This window comes from Grampus griseus, assembly GCF_964374135.1.
Source record: "Grampus griseus genome assembly, chromosome: 14".
NCBI lineage: Eukaryota > Metazoa > Chordata > Mammalia > Artiodactyla > Delphinidae > Grampus > Grampus griseus.
The window spans coordinates 67,195,432-67,215,369 of NC_139008.1; the positions used below are offsets into that span (position 1 = coordinate 67,195,432).

The following is a 19,938-nucleotide window of genomic DNA, read 5'->3' on the forward strand; positions in this document are numbered from 1 at the left end:
TCTAGTCTCACATTCGAATGTCCAGGAAGACAGGAATTTTTATCTACTTTGTCTACTGCTATATTCCCAATTCCTTAAAAGAGGCTGGGTGCACAATAACATTTAGTATTTGTTGACAGCGTTAGACCTAAACAGACAGTCTAAGTTTGATTCCCTGTATGAAATTTGGTGCCCCTCCAGCCCTTAGTATTCTCATCTGCAAAAGTAGATGAGTTATGTCACTGGGACGTAACCAGACCTGGATACCTTAAGGTCTAACAGACTTAAGGGCATAGAACATTAAATTACCGAAGGATCTAAAAATTGTGAATTCAGTTGTCACCTTGTTTTCAAGACTTAAATGCTATAGACTCTTCTGTGGGAATGATACTGTGTATATTCGTAGATGGCATTTACTGGAAAAAAATATAAACATTCATATATATATATATATATATATATATATATAAACTTTTGCCTTTCAGTGTTATTGAGAGGATCAAAGGAGTTCATATAAGTGCTAAGCAGTTTCTGATACATAGTAGGTATTTAGTAAATGTTACTTTTAACTGAAGCTGAATCATGACTTAAACCTTTTTATACTTTGTCTTTGCTATCAGATGTGAAACAGCTTTAGTGGAAAAGGTTTTTGATGTACCTGTGGTTGGGGTTACGGTCATTAAAGCAAATTCTCTTCCAATAGTTGTTCCGTTTGAATATAGATTTCCGAAGGTAAGAGACAAATGTAGTTAGTCTGCTTGAGTGATATTCATGGGAAATCTGCTGCTGCTTCATGTTATTTTCATCTTTCTGGTAATCTCTCTCCTGAGAGCATGTCTGACTAGGTTCTTTCCTGCCTGATAATTCTCATAGAAAGAAATCAGTGAATAATCTTAATGCAGGCTTCTTGAAGGGTGATCTATTAAGCCATTTCTGATAATTCATGGAATGTTAGGCAGTATTGAGAATTTCTGTCAGTCCCTAGATTGATGAGTATATTCCCCATACTCATCACCGGGAGGTTCTGGGTTGTACGAGGACCCTTGTCAATTAGCTTGTCTCTGGGTGAGCTTGGTATGGGTCTCATGAATTCATTTGGTAGACATGGCTTTGAGTGCTTATCAGGCACTGTGCTAGACCCCCAGGAGCCATAGGCTGCACTGATGCTCAAGCAGTATCCGTCAGTAAACATATTGAGTATCTAGCATACAAATAGCCCTATTCAAGGTACTAACTGGTCCTCACAGAGTTAGCAACCAAGAGTTCTAATTGTGACTTCACATTTCAGTTCACCTAAGAATGGTAGCTTTTCAGAATCCAGACAGACCTTAGAGTTGACTTAGTCCAGGGCCTTATTTGTTTAGTTAGTAACAAGTCTAAGGTCTAGATGTTGGACCACTAGCTGTTGAGGTTGAGGCTGGCACTCCAGGCCCCTGATTTCCAGTCCAGTGTCATTTCTAATGCACCTTGAGTCTTTTCCCTGTAGGATTTACTACATCCCTGACAGAGTTGTATAGTCACCTGTTACCTTGTGTATTAATACAGCAATCGCCTATTTTGTTTCTGGAAACACAACTCTTATTCTTCTTTTATTCTTGCTAACTCAAAATAATAGTGGCAGCTTTCTGAAGATGCTGACACTTTGCTGATTCACCAACCTGGTTCCTGCTGGGGAGAAGACTGACACAAGAAGTGTGCTTGACATCGGGATGTTTGGGAAAGACAATGGCACAGATGTTCCAAGTTGTTACGTTCTGGTCTTTAAGAAGGGAAAAAAACAAGTCCCCCCTATAATAACTTTGACAGACTGCCATTTCCCTCCTGTTTTCTGAGAGCTAAACTGTTTTTTCCCCTTCTTGTCTGCTAGCCTTCACCCTGCTGCCCTAATGATATTTTTTTAAATCTAATTTTTAAATTATGCCCTACATCAAGTTTAAAGTGCATTTGAAATTTTTAAAATTACCTCATTTTAATTAGATGCAGCAATTAGGGTAAATGTATTCCTCCTCAAAGTACCGTTTTTCTTGAAAGTGGTTTCAAGAAAGGGTAGGCCCTCTTGACTTGCATCTAACATATCCTCTATCAGTTGGAATGTTGATCTCCCAGTAGCATTGCACTCTGCTTCTTGTCGTATCTGTGATCTATAATGGAAATTTTTCTTCGTGAAACGGTTGTTAACAATTTACTGTTGTACAGCTGTAACTGCCCGAAACACCTTACCATGAATAAACAATTTCGTGGCAGTCAGGACTTAAATTTTTAATCATTTTAACTCTTCATTTATCAACCAAGACCATACATGGCTGGTTATGGTCCCAGCAAGCACAGGTCATCTTTGCTTTGTCCTTCTCTGAGAAAACATAAACTATAGGGACTTTAATTGGATCAGAGCCTGGTTTGTTGTAACCTTAAGAGCCAGAGGATGTGAGAAAACAGCTTGTGCCTCATCCTTTCAACCGTGAGAAGCAGCTTCAGAGTTTATTCTGGCGCTCTGCATCACTGCTGCTGGTGAGGGCTTGTCAGCGCTTCTGTGCCTCATCTCCCCCCTTGAGAGGCTGGAGCTCAGCCATCAGTTGGCTGTGGAGAGGAATTCTGGTCCGTGAAGAGCACCTCTGGGGGTGAGGGGCAGAGAGGGAGGGGCACACCCCTCACATGGATTGAAGAGTCACTCTGAATGCATTAGGAGGGAACACAAGGTGGGATTCAACAGCTGCTGCCTTTTAGAAATATTGCTTTTTAAAACAATTTTTCCTTTAAAATAAATCATTTAAACATGTTCAGAGCCCTTTTTTTTGTGACCCTTTTGGAGTGTTTCTACAGAAAAATAAAATCAAAGGTACATTTAAAGATTTTTTATTTTATTTATTTATTTATTATAAATTAATTTATTTTTAATTTTGGCTGTGTTGTGTCTTCATTGCTGCACTCAGGCTTTCTCTAGTTGCAGTGAGGGGGGACTACCCTTCGTTGCGGTGCGCGGGCTCCTCGTTGCGGTGCGCGGGCTCCTCATTGCAGTGGCTTCTCTTGTTGCAGAGCGCGGGCTCTAGGCACACGGGCTTCAATAGTTGTGGCACGTGGGCTCAGTAGCTGTGGCTTGTGGGCTGTAGAGCGCAGGCTCAGTAGTTGTGGCGCACAGGCTTAGTTGCTCCGTGGCACATGGTATCTTCCCGGACCAGGGCTCGAACCCGTGTCCCCTGCATTGGCAGGTGGATTCTTAACCACTGCGCCACCAGGGAAGTCCCTAAAGATATTTTCTTAAGGTATTGCTAAACAGTCAGTTCTGTGGCCCAGTTTAAACCAAATTTACTCAATTTGCCTAAAGGACCAAGGAGGAATAAAACAAGAGGAAGATAGAACCCCAGTTGGTGGCTAATCACCTCTTCTGCTATCAGCAAAAGAAAAAAAAAATTAGGGCAGCAAATCCATAAATATCTTATTTTTATATGTCATTTGCTGTGTTCTCAATTTGAGGGAAGAGTCAGTGGAATCCTTTCTAAAGTCCTTATGGCAGATCATGGCATTTACCGGGTTTCTCCTTTGTATGATAAGCTCTGTTGGGTGCTATCAGGGAAACAAATAATAACTCTAGTTGAGGACTTCCCTGGTGGCGCAGTGGTTAAGAATCCGCCTGCCAATGCAGGGGACACGGGTTCGAGACCTGGTCCGGGAAGATCCTACATGCTGCGGAGCAACTAAGCCCGTGCACCACAACTACTGAGCCTGCGCTCTAGAGCCCGTAAGCCACAACTGCTGAGGCTGTGTGCCACAACTACTGAAGCCCACGCGCCTAGAGCCCGTGCTCCGCAAGGAGAAGCCACCACAATGATAAGCCCACGCACCGCAACGAAGAGTAGACCCCTCTCGCCGCAGCTAGAGAAAAGCCTGGGTGCAGCAACGAAGACCCAATGCAGCCAAAAATTAATTAATTAATTAATTAATTAAAAAAAAAAACTCTAGTTGATACAAAAACACTCACATTACTAGGTGTGGTGAGTGCCCTTGGAGTGTTATGCTCAGGAAGTACCATTGGTGTTCTGAGAAAACGTAGGTCATCTCTGGTTTGGCAGTGATTAGGGAACTGGGCATTGGAGATGGGTAAGCTTTTGATAGATGTGGAGATTAGTGTTCATTGCAAGTTTATTTTCATGATTCCTACCGTGGCAATGGAAATTGCCATTCCTCACGCGCTGGAAGCTGATGTGCTCACGTAGTCACTACAAACTTATAGGAATATCAGGTCCATGGCTTTATTTATTTTTAAAATCATGACCACTGCTTCTCAGCTAAGTGCCCTATTCTTTAATAAAAACTATTGAATAATACAAACCAGATTTTTTCAAATCTGCTTTCTCTCCACCCGTTTGTGATTCAGAAAAATGAGGTCTCATTGTACTGTTAACTTAGGGCATCAGTACAGTTGGTTGCATGCTAATATGCAGGAAGGGAGAGCTTTGTTTTGTTAATTACAGAGTAGATCATTGGTCCTGATGGGACAGCTCTGTTTTGTCTGAAATAGGGAGTGGTCGTTAGCACTATTCTTTTCTAAATTACTGCTTAGTTTTCTCAAACTCTAGAAAGCCAGGAGAACTTGCAAAGTTGTCCCCTTGGATTTTGTGAAGAATTATTGTGGGAATTGGAAAATAAAGGGCAGACAGGTTTTTTTTAGACCAGCAGGGATCAATTGCACTTGAGCAGTTTGGGTCTATGCGACACACCATATTATCCCAGAGGGTGTGTACAGTAGTCAGGGGTGCCTTGTGTTCGAGCCCCAGTGCTAATGAGCAGGAGTAGGGCTGGGAAGGGTTTGCACCTCCTAAGGGCTTTCTTCTAATTGGACTGGGAGGGAGTTGGCTATTGCTCCAGTGCTTTCCTGCAAGCACTGTCTAACAAGACTTTATATGTCAAGCTGTTGTTCTGCTAGGAGCTATTCTTGTCTTGATATTTCTAGAATCAAAATTACACTGAAGGGACTTCCCTGGTGGTGCAGCGATTAAGAATCCGCCTGCCAATGCAGGGGACACGGGTTCAAGCCCTGGTCCAGGAGGATCCCACGTGCCGCGGAGCAACTAAACCCGGGTACCACAAATACTGAGCCTGCGCTCTAGAGCCCGGGAGCCCCAACTGCTGAAGCCCACGCGCCTAGAGCATGTGCTCCTCTACAGGAGAAGCCACCGCAATGAGAAGCCTGCGCACGGCAATGAAGAGTAGCCCCTGCCCGCCGCAGCTAGAGAAAGCCTGCATGCAGCAGCAAAGACCCAATGAAGCCAAAAATAAATAAATAAATTTATTTTTTTAAAAAATTACACTGAAAAGAATTTACTTCTTTTCCTGATTGGTAGTCTAACTTCCCTGATAATCTGTACTGATAAACCACCCATTTTTTTGGAGCCATTTAAGTATGCTCTGAAGTAAGTCAGATTAGGAGAAGAGTGCCAAAATGGCAATCTAGGAAAAGGACCTCTTAATGTAACTTTTGATCTTGCTTATGAGTTTTAGGTGAATTCCATGTCCTTGGAAGGCTAGGGTGGTTGTAGCCTGCTTTGGACATTTCCCCTGTGGCCTAACAGTGCCCACTGACATTTAGTAGGTACTTAATAAATGTTGAATGAGGACATTTTTTTCCCTCATATTATTTTGATTAAGGATTGGGGTAAAATTAAGAATCTGGATTCATTCTAGGTAGTTCTGTGCCATTATTTTAAAAGGAGAAAAAGACAGTTTTGTCTGTTTAGAAATTCATCAGCATTAATTGAGCTATATCTAATCACTCTTCTAATCTAGGAATAAAAGAAAAAAAGACTTCTAAAAAACCCCAGATTTGTTCCATTAAATCAGTTACATACTGTGGATTCAGACTGGTCATTTTTCTTAAAGAAGCATTTTTGAAAGGACTTTTAAAAAAAGCCATCTGCTTAATATATTTTGTTCCTCTTTATCTTTTTTTTCTTTTAATAATTTTGTTCCTTGTGGTCACATCTCACTGGAGATTAATGAAATTGATGCCCCGTTTCTGTCCCAAGACTCTACAGGAGATGAGGCCAAAAAATCAAATATCTAAAGCCAAAATAAAAGCAAACACGCCTCTTTTTCTAAAAGCCATTGTGTTGTGGGCCATTTTGTACCCAGCTGGTCTTTTCTACTTCGCCTCTTATTGTACTGGCTTATTGCCCTAGCAGTGGACAGGTGCAGAGGGAGTGAGTGGGGTGGCCTTTCTACCTGACATGACAAAATAGGCTATCAAAAACTGTGTTTTAGTAATTCACAAAGACAGGCTCTCTGTTTTCCTATTGCACTTGGATGAGAGAGCCTTTTACCTTGTGAAATGAAATTGTAACTACAGTGGAAAAACCTATCACCCATCCCCAGAGTCTGCTTGTGAAGAAACGCCGGATGGGTGGCAGACCATGCTGAATTTTCTCATTAAGACTTAGAGTTCATCTGTTTATCTTTAGTTTCACTTCTTATTCCTCTTCCTGGTCTTCAAATGACCTCTATCTTCTGGATCATATTATATTACTCGGGAGTTGATGATTACAATTATGGACTCATTACTGCCTTGCTGAAATGCTGTTTGGTGAAAGTTGAGAATTTATGTAAAATCAGTTAGTGGTAGGATTGATGAGTTGTTTACCAGACCTGGTAGCTGCTAAGTGATTTCTTATTTGACTTCTCAACTGAGGCAGGAGTGTAGTAGGCAAGGAGATATCTACTGGACCATTATAAGAAATGACTTTTCTTGGTAAAAGTTAGACATTTATTCTGTTCCTATATAAAACGATCACCATTGCCAAATTTTCTTTTCCTTTTTTCCCCCAGGTTTAATATGACCCATTTGTGAGCATGGTATAAGAATAATCAAAGAAAAATATGATACTGTCCCATAAGACCTTAGAGGTTGAAAAAGGACTTGATCAATCTGAATTTCTGTGGCATAGCTGAAATATAAAATTAGATCTTCCAACCCATTGTGACCCAGAAAGGGAGGATCATGCTGTTGTTAGCTTAAATTTTAGATTTTAGAGGTTTTAGAAAAAAATGAAGGCAATAGTGAGCGTTTGGCCATTCTGTGGGAAGAATTGACTAACAACAATCTTTATTATTGTGCTTTCTTATTTTCTCAGTACTTGGATTTACTTACCCTTTGACATACATGATGTCATTTATTCCTTATAGCTACTGGGCGAGATAGGCTGGGCAGAGATCATTATCACCTCTTAACAGATAAGGAAACTAAGCTGTAAGGAAATAAAGGAGCTTGAGCAAGATTCCATAGTATTAACAATTTGGGGACAGTTTAGTTCATTAAAGATACGAAGCAAAGATAAATATGATATGACCCCCGTCCTCGAGTTTGCTCTGACTCTTCATCTATTGTTCTTTCATATATGCCCCACCTGTCTCTTGAGGCTAATGTTTAATTAATCATAGTTATTAAGTACTTAGTGGGGCATGATGTTATTCAGGGGATGTAATGATAGTACTTATTGCATGCCCAATTCACATCCTTGTCCTATAGACATCTGACTCTATGGTGGATGGATGGATGGATGGATAGATGGATGGATGAAATGTCATCATGCATATTAAATAAGCAGGTGGATAAATAAGAATTTTACATCTCGTATGTAAGAACTTTTTTCAAGAGAATAAATATGGGAGCTTCTCAGATGAGAATGAGGAGTTGTTAGCATTTTGTTCTTTTTCCTGGGATTTTAATAATTTATGATGAAGTAAGTGACAGTCCTTTTCTCTGTTATTATAGTAGGGTCAATAGCTAGAATTTACCTGAATCTAGCTGTTTTCAAACCTGGTTTATACTCCCCTGTGCATTAATATGAAGAGTACGGGCAAAGGTATTGTTTTTGGAATCAGGTGGACCTAACATTCTCCCTTACTATTGCAGTGACCTTTAGATAAGTTACTTAACCACTCTGAGCTTTCGCTTTCTTATCTGTAAAATGGGGATCACACTTATAATGCTGCTGTGAGAATTCAGTAGCACAGTGCTTGGCATAATGATGACTTTTTAAAAATGGTAGTTATTATGATGGCATCTACAGCAGTGTTTAGAGAGGGAGAACTACTAATTCCTACTACTCAGAATTTCTAGAGCTTAGTTTGGTTAGGCTGTTTTGTTTTGTTTTTTAATTCAAACAATTTACATGTTTTAGTTTACTATACATCATGTTTGATACGTGGTCTTTGTGTCAAGAGCTTTCTGGTTACTTTGTTAATAAAGACTATATACTATACGCATGAAGGAGTTTTATCCAAAGACCTTTAATCTCATTATACACATAGAATTTCATAGCACACCCAAGTTTTGCATATATATTACTTTAAAGTGTGAAAGAATAAGACACGGAAAGCTTAATTACTTATTCATGATGGTCAGCTGGTCAGGTATAGATAAATAAAACAAACCTTTGAATAATTTTTCTTTTAGCAAAAGATGTTCATAAAATACCTGTAACATCAGTTGGCAGTTAGCAGGTCCTATCATTCTTGTTAATATGTCCTGTATCTTTCTTTTTATTTTTTCTTTCCAGTTTGCATTGAAACTGCCCTGATTCTGACCCTTGTCATCTCACTTCTGGACTCTTTCGTGTGTTGTAGCTTCGGAGCAGGTCTTCCTCCTTCAGGCCTGGCTTTTCCCCAACCCCCCATCTACCCACCCCCAAACCCAACACTCACAGTGCTTTAGTGCATCCTGCACACAGCTATTATATTATTCCTTCAAGATATTATTTTCTTCATATGAGTCTAGTTATCACTTTCTCCCCTCCCCCCGTCCCTAATCCTCTTTCTTCTCCTCTTCATATACCTTTGTACATTCTAATCTCTCTGTCTATATTCCTGATGTTTTGCTTTCTAGCCTACCTGCCCTCATCTATTTAGTGGCCTGTTTTCTGACCAGTCATCTTCTAGCAAATCTTTCCTTATTTCCCAGTTCAGTTTGCTCCTTTTTCAGGATGTGTGCAGTTCAAGTTGTCTGTATTCCTCATTTGTTACATGTTGGTAATTGCCTGTGGTATATAATTTTTTAAAATGTCTTTAGTTACCTTAACTTCCTCATTTTATCAATGAGGAAACTGAGGCCCAGAGTGAATAGATTTGCCTTTGTCACTATCACAGTGCTTTACTCATCATAAGCATTCAGTAAATGCTGGTTGACAGAGCAAGTGGTGTGTGTGTGTGCGCGCGTGCATGTGCGTGCGTGCGTGTGTGTGTGTGTGTATGTATGTGTCCAAGGTGAGGGAAGGGAAACTTAGTTTAGTTTGGGCTTCCAGTTTCCAAACATAACTCCTCTTTTCTCTCCTTCATGTTTTCTTTCTCCTGTATGTCCCTGTCTCTCTCCTTTTGCCTTGTGTTTAATCATCATTGTTCACCTTCCTTTTATGTCCAAAGCAACATGGTATTTAAGAGGAAGGGAGGTTGGTGGGGTCTAGCACAGTCCAACGAAAATCCTTCCCTCTACATTTTAAACCTATTTTGTCACGCCCTGATTTCTGAAGACTCCTTGGTGAACACCAGCCATCTTATCTCAGAAGAAATCATTACTGTCTTTGAAGGTGAAGTGTAGAAGATAGTTAAGATTATACTGAGTTCCAAGAATTTAAATTATGAGGTAAGGTTAAGTGTGTTGGCCTTTTTCTCACTGGAAAAGTGACCTCCCAAGTGATCTATTTGAAGTTTTGAAATTTATGAAAATGCACTGAACCTATGGACTAAGTTGCCAGGAAGGCAGCATAAGGAAAGGAACTAAGTGAAGCAGTTACCAACATTTATTGAACACCCACTGTGAGTAGAACCTTGTTGAAGAGATGTTAATAAAACTAGAGTGTATCAAAGGTAAATGGTGATGAAGCGATTGACCAGGAAGTGGAAGGGAACCAAATATTTTAATAAAATGTCAGTTGGGTTTTCATATGTATGTGTTACCCTTAACGTTTTTCACATGTGTCCATAGCTGTGGTTGATTTGCTTCAGGAATTAACAGACATAGACACCCTCCATGAGAGTGAAGAAGGAGCAGAAGTACTCATTGACGCTCTGGTAAGTGACGTGTCCCTCTGGGGTTTTGCAGGTGTGTGTACGGTGTTGGCATCCTCCCCACCATTGTCTCTGTGAGTGGCACGGGCTGGGTGTCAGGAAGAGCTCTGTGGCAAGGCGGGACTGAATGAGGAGAGTAAGAAAGTAAAGTGCAAAAAAAAACAAGCCAGGGCTTCCCTGGTGGCGCAGTGGTTGAGAGTCCGCCTGCCGATGCAGGGGACACGGGTTCGTGCCCCAGAGCAGGAAGATCCCATATGGGCCACTCACGGGCCCAGTGGAGCGGCTGGGCCCGTGAGTGGCAAGGCGGGACTGAATGAGGAGAGTAGGAAAGTGAAGTGCAACATGTGGGGTACTTTATTCTTTGGAACTGTGTTAGGGCAGGGGTTGTAGAGTCCTTGTATTTATTAAATATGTGCTGTAGGCAGGCGTTTTCTTGTTTTTTACACTTTATTTAATCCTCACTGTAACCTCTCAGAAGGGTATTACTGCTATAATTCCCATTTATAGCCATGAAGCTGAGGCTTAGAGAGGCAAAACAACCTGCCCGTGGTCACACGGCTGGGATTTGAACCTGTGTTCTCTTTGACTCCACATTCCTGCACGCCTGCCCTCACTGTGTTGCTTCTGACCTTTTTACAAAGAGTTTTTGCAGCAAAGAGTTTCTTTTCTTCTCTGGGCTTTATAATCCCAAGTGCTAGTAAAGACAGGTATCATTATTATTTGTTGTACAGATAGGGAATCGGAGAACATTTAAAAACAAGAACAAACCTTCTAGCTCATCCAGGTCCAAGTAGCGGCCACTGACTGCAGAAGACAGGGTCAGCTGATTTCTGTGTTCCTTTTTGTGGAGCCTAGGCAAGGCCTCAGAATCTTCTTCAGGTATTATTCCAGGAAGCAGCCAATCCGAAGAATTTATATGTGAGGTGAAGTGATGTAATCTCATCAACTCACTCTACCCTTGAGGAAGCCCAGGTGCAGAAGTGAAGCCTTCCACTGCATCACTCTCAGCCAGTCCCTGTAACAGCAAAGATGAGCTTCTGCATGTTGGGATTCCCACTGCAGTCCTGTCCCACAGCACCAGTTTCCCTCTTACCAGGCATGGGAGAGGGCCCCAGGGCCCCACAGCTGGCCAGTGGCAGGAGTGACTCTACTCCAGCCTCTTACCCTGATACTGCCTGTGGAGCTCTGTCCACCCACCAAGCTATCTCCCTCCTCAAGTTTCTGTTGATTTTCCATCTTTCTGTTGTCTTCTGCTGTCTGGTCTTTTCTCTCTGGTTAAGAATGTTAATAAGTACTGGTTTTGATGCAGTTTGCAGAGTTTATCAAAGGTCCATGTAGCCACTTGTATTAGAAGCACCTGGGGTGCTTGTTAGGCTGCTTTCTGGCCCCATCCAAGACCTGCTGAATCAGAATGGCTGGGACGAGGGCCCCAAGTGATTCTGAGACCCCACTGCTACACTCTCCACCCCCTCCTCACCCTTTCTGTCTTGAGGTTCTTGACATGAGAAATTTCCCATGTGCCTTGCTCACAGCTACCATTTGGTGTGAATGAAGGGGCTATGAACCCACTGGATATGAAGGACTGTCTCTTACAGAGAGCGAGGCTGGAGTCCAGCAGGGCCATTTGTGACTGAGTATGATGAAAATTTCTATGGCCGTTTTTCTTTCAAGCTCCTTCCTAGAGCAAACTTCCACTTTCGTAGAATTCAGGACCTTTATTTTTCCTTTGAACCACTGTGCAGACAGAAAAGGGTGATGTCAGGGTGTCCTTTTGTTTGGAGGAGCATCTGAAGGAAGGCTGTGGCACTTGCTCCTTCTCCATGTCCCCACAGTGTCATTTGTGTAATCTTACCTTTCAGAGGTTAATTACAGTGGCCCTGAGTGAGCCTTCCTGCCTGGACTCTGGGCTGATTTTAATTATCATCCTTTGCCTGTGTGAATAGAGGAAACAAGAGAAGAACAGCTAGCTGGTCTGCTGCCTGTAAAACGTACCCAGAAACAGCAATTCACACAAAAGCCCCCTTTGTGTTTTCTGTGTTGCCAAGCCCACCAATGAAAGCTGGATCTTGCAGATTTTATTGTTTGTTTGGGAAGAGACAGTTCATCCTCAGTCTGGGGAGCCATTAGGTAGCTGCTATACAGGGTCTTCTGTTTGTTTTGTTTAGTTTCTTTCTTATTATATTATTTTAAGCTTTTGACTCTTACAGCTTTATACTGGTGGGGCTGGTGTGAATCACAAACAATTGAACATTTCTAGACTCCCATATATTATTTGCTTATCTGCCGCCAGTCAGGAGCCATCAGTAAATATCAGAGAGCAGAACTGGCAGGTGGTCTTCATCTGTTTTTTTTCTACCCTTGTGCTGCATTCAGGAAGAAGTTTGATAAGTATTCTCATATTACAAGGGCTGAGTTGTCTTCGTAGTCTTAATTTGGGGCCAATATTGGAGGCCTGGAATTGAATGAGCAGAGGCTAGAGAACATGTAGTAGAATTTATTGTGATGTTCAGTTTGCAGTTATTGCCTTGGTCATTTTCTCATTTGGAAGTCCTGAGCAATAGAATAGCACATCTGTGGGGAGAGAGTGCTGTCCTGGTATTCTCAGGGATCTTTGGGGTTTAAGGTTTGGTTTATATCCACTGCTATTACTTATGCAGAAGGCAAATATTTGTGCTTTGTAACAAGTTGATTGGGTAGCCTGGGAAATACAGTCTTTTCCGAAGAGCGGGAACACAGGGTATTTGCTTTGATGGCAGTTCTCTGGCATGCCTCTCTTAAGAAGACATTGGACTCCTTGAGAGTCATGATTAGATTACAGTCATTTCCCTACTCCCTAGTCCCAAAATTTGCCATGCGCTTGGCAATCCCATGCTTTGCTCACATCTGCCCTCAGCTTGGCAAGGCTTGCTTCCCCTGGGCTATCTGGAATACTACTCATTCTTTAAAGCCTCACTTAAACCTTATCTCTCCTGAGTCTTTTTCAGACTCATCACTTCAGCAGAATTTGTGTTCCCCTACCACTGTGTATATCCTGGCACTGTTTTTAAGTTTGTCTTCCCTGAGATGTGATCCCGATCAGGGGAGTGGCCAAAGTGGTGGCTTTGTCACTTACCATCTGTGTGACCTTGAGAAAGTTACCTATCCTCTCTGTACTCAGTTCATTCTTCTGTAAAATGGGGATAACAGTAGTGCCTATTGCGTAGAGCTGAAGTGAGGAATAAATGAGATACTTAGTAGATCTTTAGAACAGTGTCTGGCACAGAGTAAACACCCAATAAATGTTAGCCATTGTCTTAATGAAGGTATAAATGTCTGGGACATATTAAGTACTTAGTAAATGTCAAGTTAAAATGATATATATCACATGCCACACAGTGAAATGTTTGTGAATGTTTGTTGACTTCAACAAACATTTTTTTTCATTTCAGCAAATGTTCAAAAAACATTTTGAACAAATACCCAAAAACATCTGAAGGGTGTGGACCTAAATGAGACATGGGGGGATAGATGTTTAGTTCAAAAAAAAAAAGAGGATGAAATAAGTAATGATGATAATACAAGGCAGAGCATTAAGAATGACTGTGAGAGATGCAAGCTTCTTTGGAAATGAGGAGGAGAGAGCCATCCCTTCTGATGGGGAAGAACCAGGAGGGGCGGCAGAGCTGTAGGTATTGGCCATGGCCCCTGTAGGGAGGCTTCAATGTGAGGGTGCTTGGAGGGGTCACAGCCAGAGGAGGTGGAAATGTGGCTGGGAGCCACCACTTACTATAGTTTCACAATGTGGCTTTGATGTGGAGAGCCAGGAGATTGCCCTATACCCATTCTTGCCCTCAATTAACCCTACGTAAATTTTGAAGCTTGAGCTGGTGGCAATGCCTTTGTGCTGCTCAGGTGAGGCTGAAGTTGGTGGGTTTTTGGTGGTTCTGAGGGTACTTATGTAAGTTTCTGGATGCTACCACTTTTATCCCTTCCCATTTCTATTCACGTCCTCACCTTCATCTGTATTTGTTCTCAAGCAGAATTCATTTGGTCATTCATTTCACTAACTGTTTATTGAATGCTTAGTGTGTTCTGGATTCTAAGAATTGCTTATGTAGCAGTGAGCAAGACTGACAAAGTCTGTTTTTGTGGAGCTCGTATTCTAGTGTCGGGAGAAACAGTAAATAAGTAAACGAGAAAACAGGTAATGACTCCTTGTTACATAGAGAATTAACATAGAATGATGTCCTGTAGAGCAACTGGAGAGTCACATCAAATTAGATAGTCAGGAAAGGCCTGAGTTCTGGGTGATGAGAAGAAGCCAGCCATTCAGAATGACCAAGGGCAAGGAATGAGTTTGACATACTCAAGGAACAAAAAAAAGGCCGGTATTGTTGGAGCACAGCTGGTGTGAAGGGAGAGAGCACCGTCAGGGCCAGACCACACTGGGCTTTGTAGGCCTTGTAGTAAGTTCGGGTGGGATTGCCAGTGTTCAGGGGAGTAGTAACATAGTCTGACCTAACATTTTAGAAAGACCACTCTTGGGAGCTGTGTCGATAATGGGTTGGAGGGGCAAGAGTGGAAGCTAGAATATATTAGGTTGCAGCAGGCCTAAGTTTTACATTATGACCATATTACTATGTGTATTTTCAAAACTTATTGCTTGATCAAGATTCAGTGGGTGTGTGTGTAGGGCAGGGGGAGGGTTTATTATTGTTTTTTAAATATGAAATTTCCAGAACTCATAGTAGGTAGAAAAGCTCCAGTCAAACTCTTGAGAAACCTTGTTGGCAGATTGTGCAAGATAGAAAAGGAATCCTTCAAACGCTCTCATCTCCCCTCTTCTATCCCTTTTTTATTTCCTCATCTTCTCTTGTATCTACCCTCTCTGGTCAAGTGGAAAAATATGACTGATCGTGCCCTTGAACCCTGTCTCAGTAGGACCTGGTGGAGTATTGTTTGGGAGACCTGGTAACAAGTGGAAAAAGCCAATGACTTATCAGAAAACATCAGGCTTAAGACAGTCATGATTTCCAAGGCCAGGGTTACTCTAGCTGATGCTTTAATCCCTAAGCAGGATTTGATTTTAGTTTCAGAGTTAGTCACAGGTCCAAAACAGGCAGGAAGGTGGTAGACCCAAGAGTTTAGAGGGACAGAATGCTAATTTGTGCTTCTTACTAGATGATATCTGGAGCTATGCATAATATAAATGTTTTCCTGAGGGTTTTCTCAGCTAAATGTATTTTGACTGCTTTGACCCTGCTGCATTCAGATAAAATTGCATTTAACCCAGCTAAACATAAAGTTTCACACTTTGCAAGCTTAAAAAGGCTGTCTGTTAGAAGTTAGATTTTTGTAGCAAGAAAAAAAGATTTCCTCTAGCCAGACACCCATTACCAATAACCATTCAGTTCTGGGATTTGAATGTGTTGCTTACTGCCACTGTCCCCACCACTCTCCAGACAGCAGACCATGGGTAACATAACTAAGAATCAAGGAAAGGGGACGGGGGGATAATGCACATAAAGCATCAATAAGCAGTTGAAACCGGTGAGGCTGTTTGCAGAACCGACAAGCAGTGTGATACCCAACAGAGTTGCAGTGTCCGCTGCTTTAAGATTCAGGGAGATTATAAGTCAGTCAGGGTGATTTAGGGAAACACAAACTGTGATATGGTTCATGTTTTTCCCCCAGATGTTTTTCTGTTTTCTCTCACATACCCAAATTGTCCAATTAATTAAGGAAAATATTGCAGTGGATTTCTTTGGTGAAGCTTTTTCTGGCTGTGAGATTTGAGAGCAAGACTGTATATCTCCTTGATACAAGAGAGGGAAACAGCTCTTTCTCGTATTTACAGGAGTTCTCAATTCTGGCATCAGTATCCCCTCCAATCTGCAACTAGTGTCTTTCATTGCTTCTCACACCAGGGCATAAAGGAGAGCCTAGAAAAATCTGCTTCATTCGTGATTCAGGTATCCCAAATTAGTCAACAACTTCAGCTTTTCCCCCATCCAGATGCTTCCCTTAAGTCTCACCCAGAAAGAGTAAAGAGGCCTTCTTTGAAGGTCTGTCCCTCTTGCCATTGTTCCATCCTCAGGCTCAGTTTGAATTGTCCATAGAGTGCCTTATACACAAGTGTTCAGGAGGCATCAGTTGAATGAGATCATTTCCTTCTCTCTCCTTTCTTTCCTCTCCTTTCTTTTCCCCTCATTGAAGTGACAGGATATGATGGGAAAAAATAGTCTCGGAGTTGGTCACTTCTGCCACAAGCTTTGTGACTTTGACCAGGCTAATTAACCTCTCTGGACCTTTGTTTTTCTCACCTGTAAAAGTTGTGAGGATTACATGAGAGTAAATGGAACAGTGTATATAAAAATATGACTACAGGGCTTCCCTGGTGGCGCAGTGGTTGAGAGTCCACCTGCCAATGCAGGGGACACGGGTTCGTGCCCCGGTCCGGGAAGATCCCACGTGCCACGGAGCGGCTGGGCCCGTGAGCCATGGCCGCTGGGCCTGCGCATCCGGAGCCTGTGCTCCGCAACGGGAGAGGCCACAGCAGTGAGAGGCCCGCGTACCGCAAAAAGAAAAAAACAAAAACCAAAAATATGACTACAGTACACAAAGTAGAGTGTTTTGTCAGTTTATTTAAATTTAGCAAAATTACTGAATGTGTAGTATTGCACTTGACTTTGAGGAGTGTACCAAGATAAATGATGGTGCAGTGCCTGCCTTCAAAGAATTTGAGTTTTTCTTAGCCCGTGGGAGATATGAACAGTGCATAATCAGGTATCAGAAGAAGTAAAGGGCTAGATTCAAACTCTCTACTTAATTTTTGAACCAGACCCAGGGTAAAGTATGCCATATAATTTCATTTAATCTTTATGACTTTTTCCCATTTTCTAAGTGAAGAAACTGAGGTGATGAGAGAGAGGATATATCATGGGTATGCAGTAGATCTTATCTTCCAGTATAGGTTTACTTATTGGCTATGACTTAGAAATGTATTACCAGATAGATAATCACTTCCTGATTATTAGGTGTTTCCTTAGTTATCTTCCTTGGTGTGCCTCAGGGTTCCCCAAGGCAGTCTCTGTAAGGGCACACATTGTGCCAGAAGGTAGTGTGAAGCAGTGTAAGCATTATTTCACCTAAGAAGGAAGCTTGGTTTTTGCTTCTGCTGCCACTGCTTAGTAGCTGTGTGGTCTTGGCTAAGTCATTAATCTCTTAAATATCATCTATATGATGTGGCTACTAAAATTTTCCTATAAGTGTTATGTGAATCAAATTAAATAAGAGAAATGTAATTGCTTTCTTATGCATTATGTGTAATACAAACATAAGGTATTTTATTCTGTTAATATTCTTTTCGAGAAGGAGTCAGAAGTTCTTCGAAAGTAATAGTTTCATAAAAGCTTGATGTAGAAACTTAGGAATGTTTTGAGTTTAACCCTAAATTTTGATGTTAGTGTAAATATGGCAAGTAAACTTCCCAACTGAATATCTCTTGGTGCTGTGGTCTAGAAATGTGCTTTTGACTTGAATGAACTTGTGACTTGACTTAAGATGGCATTTTTGTAAGGTGTTTAAATACCGCATAGAAGTAGAAAGAGCACAGGACTTGATTTCAGAGGCCTAGGTTCAAGTGCTAGTATGTCACTCAGTTAAATATGTAACCTTGAATTTTACCTTGTTCCCTTAAGCTTCAATCTAAAGTTAGGGATAGTGATGCCTGCCCCTTCTTTGCCTCAGGGTCACTTCAAACCTCAAAAGAGGTATTGGGATGGGAGAGCGTACTGTAAACCATAAGTGGCAGGTTGTTTACTTTGTTCATTCAGTAGAGGAGTATGGGAATGACAACATTTTGGAGACTGTTTGTGACATGTATCCCATTCTCCTTTTGCTCCCCTGTTGCTGAAGGTGGACGGGCAAGTGGTGGCACTGCTTGTGCAGAATCTGGAGCGTCTGGATGAGTCTGTGAAAGAAGAGGCAGATGGCGTCCACAACACTCTGGGTAAGGGGAAGGGTGCCAGCATCTTCTGAGTTTCTTTGTGTTTGTTTTGGGGTTTGGTACTCATTTCCTTCCTCCTTCATTACAGAGTCAACAGCAGGAGGGTTTTCCTTTTTTCTGCTCCCAAATGAAGACCCTTGTGTAGATTTCATATAACTGCTGCTCTGGTTTGGCTTGCGGTAATAAAAGCAGAATCATTCCTGGACAAAAACTGCTGGCTTCTTTGAGCAGGCCTTTGCCTTTGCCTCCAAAAGTTAGGATGAAGTCTATGCAGGATGAATTCTTTTTTATTTGCTTTGGAAAGTGTATATTTTACCATTTTTGAATCCCCTTCTGTTGGTTCTTCTTCACACTTCCCTTCAGTGGAACTACAAACTTTTGAACAACTGTATACAGGCATACCTCATTTTATTGCACTTTATCGTGCTTTGCAGATATTACATTTTTACAAATTGAAAGTTTATGGCAACCCTGCATTGTCAGATGATAGTTAGCATTATATACTAATACAGCATTTTTAAATTAAGGTATGTACATTCTTTTAGACATAATGCTATTGCATACCTAATAGACTACATACAGTATAGTGTAAACATAACTTTTATATATAATAGGAAACCAAAATATTCATGTGATTTGCTTTATTGTGATATTCGCTTTATTGCAGTGGTCTGGAATCAAACCCACAATACCTCCAAGGTATGCTTGTACCTTTATAGGACATTTTATTTGAGAAAGAGTATTTCTTTCACTTCTTATGTGTACTTTGCCGTGTAAACTGTGAGTTGAAATATTGCTGTTAACTTGGCTGCCCCTTTATCATATGTTCATTTAAGTGGATTCCTCTGCAATATTTCCCCTCCTCCTCCTTTCTCCTTGAGTCTCTCCAGTCTTTCCCCCTGCAAAGTTGCTGAACCAATAGCCTATTTAAAATCGTGCTTTTGGGTAGTCCTCTTTATCACTGGTCACTGTTTTATAAAACCAAAGGTGACATATCTGTAAGCAGAGCTTGAGAAATGAACAAGGCCCAGCAGAAGTAGAAATTTTGATGAGATTAGATTTTCTCCCAGCTCCTTTGTGTCTAGCACAGATTTCTCTTATAGTTTTATACTCTCTACTGTGAAGATTATCATAAAGAAGGAGGAAGACATGGCACCTAGGGAGTAAGAGAAAACACAACAGTCTGTGATTTGGGGGTTGGCTGTAGTCTAGAGCCAGAATTTGGCATTGCCATCTGTTAGCCTAATGCTGAATTCTGCTGAGTAGAAAGAGTATCAGAAGTCTTAATTGACAGTTAATAAAAAGAGCCTGATGTAATGGAAAAAGCACTGGCCTGGCAGTCTATGAAGATCTGTCTACTTTCAACTTGGTCCCTTACCAACAGCTCAGGAGATTCATCCCTCTTTCCCTTATTAACCATCCGATGTTTGTCAGGCACTGTTCTAGGCACAAAGATGAATTAGGCACAGTTCTTCTTAAGAGGCAGAGTGATGGGAAAGTCTTGAACAGAAAGGAAAGGTAATACAGGGTGACAAATGGTATAATAGTGGGGAGCACTATGGAAGTGAAGAGGAAGGGTCTCCAAGTTGCTGGGTAGGAGCAGGTAGCTGACTAGGGCTGAATATGAAGACAGGTGCATTTTTTTTAAATTATTCATTTATTTATTTATTTTTGGCTGCGTTGGATCTTCATTGCTGTGTGCGGGCTTTCTCTAGTTGCGGCGAGCGGGGGATACTCTTTGTTGCGATGTGCAGGCTTCTCATTGCGGTGGCTTCTCTTGTGGAGCACAGGCTCTAGGCGCACAGGCTCAGTAGTTTTGGCGCACGGGCTTAGTTGCTCCGCAACATGTGGGATCTTCCCAGACCAAGGATCGAACCCGTGTCCCTTGCATTGGCAGGCGGATTCTTAACCACTGCGCC

General features: G+C 41.6%; 1 protein-coding gene across 1 annotated transcript in view; it reads left to right on the top strand.

The window, feature by feature from the left end:
* CTNNBL1 (catenin beta like 1) overlaps window positions 1-19,938 on the top strand; it is a 169,496-nt gene that overhangs the window by 42,929 nt on the left and 106,629 nt on the right. The window contains exons 5-6 of the mRNA XM_082669611.1: window positions 9,938-10,035; window positions 17,929-18,022. Of these exons, the coding sequence (XP_082525737.1) occupies window positions 9,938-10,035; window positions 17,929-18,022 (192 nt within the window). The remainder of the gene's footprint in view (window positions 1-9,937; window positions 10,036-17,928; window positions 18,023-19,938) is intronic.